This window comes from Cebus imitator, unplaced genomic scaffold, assembly GCF_001604975.1.
Source record: "Cebus imitator isolate Cc_AM_T3 unplaced genomic scaffold, Cebus_imitator-1.0 Scaffold473, whole genome shotgun sequence".
NCBI lineage: Eukaryota > Metazoa > Chordata > Mammalia > Primates > Cebidae > Cebus > Cebus imitator.
Genome location: NW_016107788.1, coordinates 1,247,335 through 1,258,013, shown reverse-complemented (window position 1 = coordinate 1,258,013; position 10,679 = coordinate 1,247,335). Strand labels below are relative to the sequence as shown.

Genomic DNA, 10,679 nt, shown 5'->3' with positions numbered 1-10,679 from the left:
TTTTTTGAGACGTAGTCTTGCTCTGTCGCCCAGGCTGGAGTGATCTCGGCTCACTGCAACCTCTGCCTCCTGGGTTCAAGCGATTCTCCTGCCTCAGCCTCTCGAGTAGCTGGGATTGCAGGCAGGTGCCACCAAGCCCGGCTAATTTTTATGTTATTAGTACAGACGGGGTTTCAGCATGTTGGCCAACCTGGTCTGGAACTCCTGAACTCAAGTAATCCGCCCACCCCGGCCTCCCAAAGTGCTGGGATTACAGGCGTGAGCCACTGTGCCTGGCCTATAGTATATATTGTCGTCGTTACTGTGGGTCATGGTTAAAAGTTTAGATATTTCTGTTGTAGAGATAGTGGCTAGGTGTGGTGGCTCACGCCTGTAATCCCAACACTTTGGGTGGCCGATGAGGGTGGATTACTTGAGATCAGGAGTTTGAGAACAGCTTGGGCAACAAGTGAGATCCTGTCCCTACAAAAAGTAAAAAAGATTAGCTGGATGTGGTGGCACATGCTTGTAGTCCCAGCTACTTGACAGGCCGAGGTGGGAGAATTGCTTAAGCCTGGGAGGTTATGGCTGCAGCGAGCCATGATTGTGCCACTGTACTCCAGCCTGGCAACAGAGCAAGACCTTGTCTCAAAAAAAAAAAAAAAAAAAAAGTAGCAGTTTTGGAGGCCAGTTGATCTGAACTCAAATTCTAGAGATGATAATCAGAAATCCCAGCAGCATTGTTCTATTGGTTCTGTTAGACACCTTTGTTCTGTCAACAGCTTTAGGTGCGTTTACACCTGCTGTGAAAGCACATACTGTACCATGCTGGTGCTAAGACAGCAGTGAGCAGGACAGAAGCTCCCACTGTGGCCATAGACTTTCATCACCAGATCTCCTGAGTGTGTATTTACTGAGTGCGTTAAGTGCTGACAGTGGTGGCAAAGCTGCTCCGTAGGTCCTGAAGCACAGTGGAAATGTGGGGCTGGGGTGGTTTCAGTAAATACAGTTGTCGTTGTGATTCCTGCAGGGAGACTCACACTGGGACTTGTCCTCCTCCTGGACATTTTGGGGGCTCGTCAGCATGGACAGCGAGTCAGCCATGGGCGGAAGGGAGGCTTTCTCACAGCTCCCTTGTGCTTCCCACAGCCTTGCCAGCCGGGAACACAGAGGGGAAGGAGGAGGAGCTTAAGAGAGGCTACTGAACCCCAGTTGGCCATGGCTGAGGTGAGTTGAAGGCCACTCTGTCTTAACTGATTGGCCCCAAAGGCAGGAAAGCTGGCCTTCCTTTGTAGCTGAGGTGAGTTGAAGGTCACTGTCTTCACTGGTCACCTCTGCAGGCAGGAAAACTGACCTTCCTTTATGGCTGAGGTGAGTTGAAGTCCCTTCTGTGTGAATTGGTCATGCCCCCTGGCAGGAAAGTTGTTGGCCTTCCTTTGTGGCTGAGGTGAGTTGAAGATGGCGCTGTGTTAACTGGTCACCCCCATGGCCTTCCTTTGTTCTGGCCTCCTTGTCCCATGGTGGCTTCCGGGTGATCTTTTTAAAGGCAAGCTCGCATGCTGTCCCATGGTGGCTTCTGGATGATCTTTTTAAAGGCAAACTTGCATGGAGTCCCATGGTGGCTTCTGGGTGATCTTTTTAAAGGCAAGCTTGCATGGAGTCCCATGGTGGCTTCCGGGTGATCTTTTTAAAGGCAAGCTTGCATGGAGTCCCATGGTGGCTTCGGGGTTGTAGGGCTGAGGGCCCCACAGGGTCGTAGGGTGAGCCTTATGCTGTGCTGAGGCGCAGGATCCAAGAAATAAAGAGACAGGACACAGAAGTACAAGAAAAACACAGCTGGGCTCGAGGGGCCACGCCACCTATGAGCAGAGTCAGGCGAGGCTGGCGAGGGTGGCGAGTGAGGCCCTGAATGTCCAGGAGCATGAGTATTTACTGTGCATAGGTTAGGGGGCAGGGCAGTGAGTGAAATCATCTTTAAGGATAGTGATAGGGTCGTGAGCAATAAAACATGGGGTCCACCCCCATTAGGTCACCTAGGCCAGGAGGAGGACAGTGTGTAGCAAGTGTCCCGTTCCCACGAAGGCAAGGGCCGTGTGCAGTAAGGGATCCATCCCCATTAGGTCACCGAGGCTTGAAGGTATGCCGTGCGCAGTGAAGAGGGTGCAGTGTGCGATACTTCTATCTATGGGAAACTACTTCTAAGAAGATTTATAGGTGGATGCTTTAAATCACATAGCAGTGACAGAGCTGTCAAGGTTACCGCCACCTTTTGGCAGCTTCCAATGGGTTCTATGGGAAGATGCTTTTCAAGCAGCACAGTAGCAAGAGCTGATAAAGTTCACAGTCACCAAGGTGGATTGCCGTTCTGAGGGCAGCCTTCCACAAGAACTGGAGCAAGGTCCTACAACTCCTTTATCAGGAGGAGTGGCTCTCGCCCCAAGCCTGCCATACAGCGGGTATATTTACCATACTGAACGCTGCCGCCTGGGCCATGGATTCTTGTCCTGGTATAACTGTTTTTCCCTTAAATCATGCTCTGTACTGTGCCCCCTCTAGGCATTCCTCCAATTATGAACTAAGATATAATTATAGGTATATATGGAGGGAATATTCTTTAGGCACTCATACTATCAACTATTATATGATTATATATAGAGGATTATATAAAGGGATTCTTCAAGCCCTATTTCTACTAATATATGATTGTTTAAAGGATTATATAAAAGGAAATAGCTGAGTAGTATCACTATAAAGTGAGATATTCCTCAAGCCCTAACTGTGCCAGGGTTCTGCTTAGCTCTCATTCCTCGGTGCCTATATGGGGGGTTACCCACACCAGGTGATCTTTTTAATGGCAAGCTTGCATGCTGTCCCATGGTGTCTTCCGGGTGATCTTTTTAAAGGCAAGCTTGCATGCTGTCCCATCGTGGCTTCCAGGTGATCATTTTTAAAGGCAAGTTTGCATGCTGTCACATGGTGGCTTCTGGGTGATCTTTTTTAAAAGCAAGCTTGCATGCTGTCCCATGGTGGCTTCCGGGTGATCTTTTTAAAGGCAAGCTTGCATGCTGTTCTTTTCTGCTTGTACTCTTCTGGGCATCCCTATTGCTTACAGGATGAATTCCAGTTTTTTCAGCCTTCCTGTGTGGTCTGGGTTCTACCGCCCTTTGCACCGTCTTCTGCCATTCCTCTAGGTAACCAGTCCTCCCTTTGGCCTGGTAGTAAAACGTTATTCTGTAGTTTCGAGCAGCTTCCTTGCCTTTGCTCAGGTTGTGTCCTCTGCTGCATTCCCGTGCCCTTTTCCATCCGGTGATGTCTCACACCCCTTTAAGACCCTGCTCAGCTCCCCTACCATTCCCTAGGCAGTCAGCACTTTCCTGCTCTGGCCTTCCATAGCACCCCCTGCTGCCTCCACTGTAGCAGAGATCCACCTAGATAAGGATGTTCCTGGCCATCTCTGTCAGCCCCACCCAAATTTCAAGTTCGTCCAGATGCTCCTTGGGGACAGGAACAGATGGGGATTAATCTCTGGGTCCCCAGGGCCCAGCACAGGCCGGGCACATAGGAAGCCTCATGAGGTGTTAGTTGAATGAATGAATGATGCATGAAACCATCTCTCTATCTGGTAAATACCTGTTCATCCTCAGTAATCCAACTTGAATGACCTCCCCTCTGGGAAACTTTCCCTGACCTCCCTCCATTCCTGCCACTATTTCTCACCTGTATTATCAAACTGGCCTTTTTCCTTGACTCCCTGCTTCTGCCCTTCCCACCTTCTATCTTTTCCCACACAGCAGCAAGAGGAGAATGCTGTTTAGTATATGCTTAATTTTAAAAATATTTTTATTGCAAAATCACAGATGCAGAAACACACACACATCAAATGCATGACTAATGAAGGTGAACACCACCTAGATCAAGAGTGAGAATTTTTTTTGCCACTCATCCCAGAAGTCCCTCGTGGGCTCTGTCGTAGCCCTCTCACAGCTCCAATACCTGATTGTTTTTTTGGACAGTTTCTTGCTCTGTCACCCAGGCTAGAATGCAGTGGCTGCTATCTCAGCTCACTGCAACCTCCACCTCCCGGGTGGAGTGATTCTCCTGTAATCCCAGCGCTTCGGAAGGCCGAGGCAGGCCATCACAAGGTCAGGAGATCGAGACCATCCTGGCCAACATGGTGAAACCCCGTCTCTACTAAAAATTCAAAAATTAGCCAGGTGTGGTAGCGCGCACCTGTAATCCCAGCTACTCGGGAGGCTGAGGCAGGAGAATTGCGGGCAGACTCCTGAGCTCAAGCAGTCTGCCTGCCTCAGCCTCCCAATAGTGCTGGATTTACAGGCGTGAGCCACCGTACCCGGCCAATCAAACCTCCTTGAAATGTAATGTCTCATGTAACTGTATTAAGAGGTGGGGTCTTTAAGAGATGATTGTCATGAAGGTTCTGCCTGTGTGAATGAATTCATTTATTTATGGACTAATGGGTTATCATGGGAGTGGGTCTATTGTAAAAGCCAGCTTGACATTGCTTTAGTTCCCTCACCATGTTACGTCTTGCGCCCTCTTAGGGCTCTCTAGAGAGTCTCTGCCAGCAAGAGGACCCTCACCAGAGGCAGTCCATTGGCCTTGGACTTCCCAGCCTCGAGAACTATAGGAAATAAATTTCTTTTCTTTATACATTACCCAGTCTCAAGTATTCAGTTATAGCAACAGAAGATGGACTAATATACTGTGTGACTTGGAGAAGGTGACTCCTGCCTCAAAGAGGAGTCAGGCAGTTCAGTGACTCACTGCACCTGAAGTGTCGAGTCTGTTGTCGGCATGCCGGAACCTCTTGGCCAAAGAAGGGCTTTTGCAGTCTGATGCCAACACAGCGTTGGCACGGGCAGTGTGAGCCAGAGTGGAATTGCCCCTTTGTCGAGCTCCTCCTGTGTGCTGAGTACTGTGCAGTCCCCTCCCAGCAGCATTTCAGTTGCTTCTTGTGGCAGCCCTGATGAGATGGGGCTCGTTGGTCCCATTTCACTAGTGGAGCGGGAATCGGGGTCACAAGAGACATACGGCTTACTTGCCAGTAGTCATAAGTGAAGGTAGTAGGGCCATACCTCAAACCCAAACTACAGAAAGGTGGTTTTCATTCTTCCTTAAAGTGTGCCTGTGTGTGCACGTGCGTGTGTGCCTGTGCCCACATTGATGGAGATTTGGAAGAGACACACCAGGCATGGATTCACCTAGAGATGGGGTATGTGGGGGCAGGCTTTCATGTTTTATTGTCAGAACTTCTCAAGTATTTGAATTTTTATCCTAAATACCCATTAATTGGCCATGTACAGTGGCTCATGCCTGTAATCCCAGCACATCAGGAGGCAGGGGCAGGAGGATCATTTGAGGCCAAGAGTTCAAGACCAGCCTGGGCAACATAGCAAGACTCCTACTCTACCAAAAAAGAGAAAAATTAGCTGGGTCTGGTGGCATACGCCTGTAGTCCTAGCTACTTGGAGGCTGAGGCAAGACTGCTTGAGCCCAGGAGGTCGAGGCTGTGATTGTGACACTGCACTCAAGCCTGAGCAACAGACAGAATGAGATACTTTCTCTCTCTCTCTCTCTGTATATGTATGTATTATATATCATATGTATATAACATATATACACACACAGGTAATTAAATAATAGTAAACACTTATTAACTAGGAAAGTTTTAAAATGAGAAAGATGCTGTCACTAAAAGTTGGACAGCCAGATAGGAGCCTTTGGTAGTCATGGGGCCTAAAGTGGACCTGGTACATCTGCGAGGGGTCTTTCCCCCAGAAGCTGTACTGACTCCAGTCAGGCCTCTGCTCTCCTGACCAGCTCACAGGAAATGCACAGGCCAGGGGGGCAGCTAGGTGACACTGCACAGAGGCAGAACGTGGGACCTCAAAGCAGGAGCATGGAGGATGAAGAGGGCACAGGGGTTCAGCTGTAGATTTTAAAACCTCAGAGCCACATCAGTTACGTGCAGGGTACGGGCCCCCTTGAATTCTGATTCACACAAGCTAGCTAGAAGGACATGCCACTGAGACGTCAGCCTAATCTGGAAACAGATTTTGAGTGTGGTCTGGGTGTTCAGTGATTAAGGAGTTACTGTTCATACTGAAGTATTCGCAGGTGAAATCAGATGACCCTGGGTGATGGGTCCCATCTCTCTACTTGTGTTAATTATATACATCTCCCTACTTGTATATATGTTTGAAAATTTACAAAATCAAATCTTGAATGAACACTAAAAAAAGCAAAAGCATGAAATAGACTTTTAGGATCGGGCAGACCTGGGTTGAGTCCTACCTGTGTTAACTGGTTGACATTCTGTACCCTGGTCAAGACTCCCTTTTCCTTGCCTACAAAATGCAGGGGTTTCCAATCCCTTCTCAAGATTCTCGTGAGGCTGAGGATGGGATAGTTTTTGCCAAAGGCCTGGCAGATTGAGGGTCGGGGTGCCCTGAGTGAAGTGTTAGACTCCTCCCTGACCCCGGCCCCTGAGTGACCAACAGTGCGTTATGTTTCAGGAATTTGTGACCCTCAAAGACGTCGCCATGGACTTCACCTTGGAAGACTGGGAGCAGTTCGGGCTGGACCAGGGGGACCTGTTCTGGGACACAGCATTGGACAACTACCAGAACCTCTTCCTGCTGAGTGAGTGTCGCCTGTCCCCAGGGGCCTACTCACTGCCCTGCTTGGCGATCACCTGTGCCCTCCACCACCCACAGGGTGAAATCCTGGCTCCTGGGCTCCTCAGAATCAGCATGACCCAGCCCGGCAGTTCTCAGCTGGCCAAGACCTTGGCGCTGTGTGGAGACAGTTCTGATTTTTACTCCTTGGGCCGGCAGTGTGCGGCTAGCATCTAGCCAGTGGAGCTCGGGTATGCTGCCACACATCCTGCAATGCACAGGACAGCCCCATAACCAAGGACAGGCCCACCCCAGTGGCAGTAGTGCTAAGCCTGGGAAACCCTGCTCTCGCCCCTGTCTGCCTCCCAGCCTCATCTTCACCACTGTCCTACTTGTCATTTTGGTCAGTCATTCTTCAAGCTGATACCTCAGGGTCTTCCAGTTGCCCTCCCTTCTGCCTAAGTGGCTCTCCTCACCTTTTTCAAGTCGAAACTGGGACCCTGTTAGAACTCCGTACCTCCTCTCCCACTCATCTTGTACATCATTCCATCACATTCCAAATACCATTTTATCATCCAGAACGGGTGCTGTGTGAAGCCAGGGCGTGTCCCCAGTGTTTGGAACAAACAGTACCTGCTCCAGGGCCCAGCCGACAGCTCTAAATTAATGAATGACTGAGTAGCAGCTCTTGGGACTTGCTGGTTCACTCCGCCAGTCACCCCATGAAGAAGCTGGGTTGTCCCTTTTGCCGATTGGTCTGAAACTGAGGTTAAAAGAGGCAGTCACCTTCTCAGCTAAGTCAGTGTCCCCAGGGCCACCCGCAGATTCAGTGATTCACTAGGACTCCCACGACTCATCCCGTAGTCAGACTCACAGCTATGACTTACTATAGGGAAACGATGCAGAGCACAGTCAGCAAGGGGAGAAGGTACGTGGGGCAAAGTCCAAGGACGCAGGCACAAGCTTCCAGAATTCTTTCTCAGGGGAGTCACATGGGACATGCTTAACTCCCCCAGCAATATTGTAGAATGCTGTCCACCAGGGAACCTCATCACAGACTCAGTGCCAGGGTTTTTACTGGGGGCTGGTCACGTGGGCACCTCTGCCTGGCACATACGAAAATTCCGGACTCCCAGAAGGAAAACAGGTGTAAGCCACAGTGTTTGCACAGTTTAGGTCCCGGGACCGTGTCTCTTCAGTTCTGGAGATGCGGGGTACCCTCTTGAAATGCAGCCTTGCCAGCAGGCCTTTCCCAGGAGAGCAGCCAGCCTGCCGTGTCACCCTCTTCTGCACACCAGTGTCACACAGTGAGACAGCAGCAGGGCCCAGACTCCGGCTCAGGTCTGTGCAGCTCCAAGGCCGCCTTACCCCAGCTCCGCAGCAGTGTGACCTCATTAACTCGCTTCCCCTCTCTGTTGCCTCAGTTCTTTTTGAAAAACCCGAAAAATAATTGACTCCAAAGATGGAAGAAGTAAAAGGTAACACACTATGGAAACTATCATTTGATACAGTCTCATCACACTGGGGCAGACTTTCTCCAAACTGGCCAGTGTGTGCTAAGAAGCATCTTAAAGGAGGTCCTATCTCAGTGTCTTTTTGAATTTTTAAACTGCAGCCCACCATAAGAAATGTGTTTACCAGGCCGGGCGCGGTGGCTCAAGCCTGTAATCCCAGCACTTTGGGAGGCCGAGGCGGGTGGATCACGAGGTCAAGAGATCGAGACCATCCTGGTCAACATGGTGAAACCCCGTCTCTACCAAAAATACAAAAAATTAGCTGGGCATGGTGGTGCGTGCCTGTAATCCCAGCTACTCAGGAGGCTGAGGCAGGAGAATTGCCTGAACCCAGGAGGCGGAGGTTGCGGTGAGCCGAGATCGCGCCATTGCACTCCAGCCTGGGTAACATGAGCGAAACTCCGTCTCAGAAAAAAAAAAAAAAAGAAAAAAAAAAAAAATAAAAGAAATGTGTTTACCTCAACTGCCCTTTCACACATTTGCGTGTATGTATGAGTAGTGTATCTGTTTCCTATTGCTGCTATGACACATAGCACAAACCTAGTGTCTTCCACCAACACACCTTTATTATGTTATAGTCCTGCAGGTCAGGAGTTCCAAATGTATGTGGCTGGGCTGGAGGTGAGGTGTTGGCTGGGCTCTGTTCCTCCTGGAGGCTCCAGCACAGAGTCTTTCCTGGCCCGTTGCCAGCTTCTGGAGGTCGTCTGTATTGCTTGGCTCATGGCCTTTCACTTTGACTTCAAAGATAGCAGTGGCGTTTTCTTCGCTGTAGCATGTATTCCCCGGATGATGACTCTGGCTCCTTCCATGGGGAAGCTTGTGGAGGGTAGGGCTCAGGACTGCTTGGGCTCTGGGACCCTGACATCTTCTGTCCCTGGCCAGTGGAGGCCTTGGGCAATGTGTAGCCCATGGGTGAGTGAGTGAATCATGAATGGCTAAGGAAGTACGTACCTCTCCACCTGGCAGATTCTGCCCATTGAAGAGCTGTCACAAGTCCTTTGTGTCCCCAGTCCCAGCTGTCACCCTGGATTGTGACTGGCTCCCTCTCTATCACTGGACTGGGAAAGCTACAGGACAGGCATCCCCAGAGTCGCCCAGTGCAGCACCTGGCCCCCAGGAGCCATGTGCAGCATAAAGCATAGAAAAGTCAGGAGAGCCAGGAGGTTCTCACTGAGTGGATGGCCCTTCATGTCCTGGTGGATGACAATGCTGTTCTCTCCTTGCAGACCCCCCAAGACCCAACCCGACCTCCCACCCAGATGGCAGTGAAGATCTGGAGCCTCTGGCACGAGGAAGCCCAGAAGCAGTGGGCCCTGGTGAGTGGTTGGAGAGGGGCCCCTTGTGTACCTTCTGTCCTCCAGACCGCCATCCTGGGGCTGTGGCCAGCTCTCCAACAGGTCTACCCAGACATTACAGCACTCGGCTTCAGGACCTCACTCTGCCACTTGCTGGCTTCCGTCCCTCATCCTGGCAGCTGGTGGGGATCAGGACATGTTTATAGACCCCCGCTCTTGTGTCTCCACCTTGCCCTTCAGCACAGGGCTATCCCCGTGCGTCTTCGCATCTCTTCCTCTTTACTTCCAAGACTCAACAAGGGGACGCCCTTCACTCTCTGAGCTGGTCTCTCTGCTTTCCTGCCTTGTGCCCCCTGAGTGTGCTGACCCTCATTCTGCTTCTTTTACTTCCCTTTTTTCAGGCCCATTTTTCCTTCCTAGCCCTGGGGCACTGCAGATGGCCACATCAGGGAGTAACAGAAGCCCAGGCCTGAGTATTGCCAAGGGCATCTGCCCTGCCATCTCCCAAGCCAGGGTTCCTCCAGGTGGATCAGGTTAGGTGGTGAGGATTCCTGGGGTATTACCCATGGTGGAGATGTCTCCAGTAGGAGAAAGCAGAGGCAGCTGCCTTGCCTGGTGTGGGAGGCTTCTCTCATTTTTTCTTTATCTGCATGAGAAGCAGGGCCCTAAACCAGAAAGCACAGGAGGGAGTCTCAGGCTGCACTCCACCCCGTCAGTCTGCAGCTCCCTTCTTGGCTCACCAGCCTCAAGCTCGTGAACATGAGGCCTCTGCGGCCTTCTCTTCAGCACATCAGTGTCCTTTGTAGGTGACTAACCCATGCACAGGCTCCCACAACCTCTGCTTTCTGTTTCTGTCACCTCAGCATATTGGCTGTTTCCACGCATAGGCAGCCATGCCTTTACTAACAAATGTACCTCCATATCCTCCAGTAGTGACACTCGAGTTGCGTAGTTATCACAAAAGTGTCTTTCCCCTTTAACAGCATGTCTGTCTAGGAAGCAGAGCTTAGCTGATTCACCCTTATTCCCAGCTCCTGATATCACGCTTGGCACATAAGGGGTGCCTAGTACTTGTCTGCTGATGCATTCCCGGCAGAGGGAACAACATGAGCACAGGTGTGGTGAGGAGAGTGAGCCAGAGGCAAAGGTGGCAATTCAGAGCAAGACGTCCTTTTGGAAGGCTTTCATTTGCAGGTTTTAATTCCAGGCAGAGAGACTTTAAGCAGTCTCATAGATACTCAGATGGTGAGCCA

General features: G+C 50.6%; 1 protein-coding gene across 6 annotated transcripts in view; it reads left to right on the top strand.

Moving 5' to 3' along the window:
- Window positions 1–10,679, top strand: part of ZNF473 (zinc finger protein 473) — a 17,628-nt gene that overhangs the window by 941 nt on the left and 6,008 nt on the right. For 2 of the 6 annotated variants that reach the window (XM_037732808.1, XM_017512538.2), the window contains exons 2-4: window positions 1,010–1,206; window positions 6,516–6,642; window positions 9,358–9,447. In XM_037732808.1, coding sequence (XP_037588736.1) covers window positions 1,198–1,206; window positions 6,516–6,642; window positions 9,358–9,447 — 226 coding nt within the window. In that variant the 5' untranslated portion in view covers window positions 1,010–1,197. Of the gene's footprint in view, window positions 1–761; window positions 934–1,009; window positions 1,207–6,515; window positions 6,643–9,357; window positions 9,448–10,679 lie in introns of all 6 variants that reach the window. The other 4 variants (XM_017512541.2, XM_017512539.2, XM_017512542.2 and 1 more) reach the window with 4 other exon arrangements.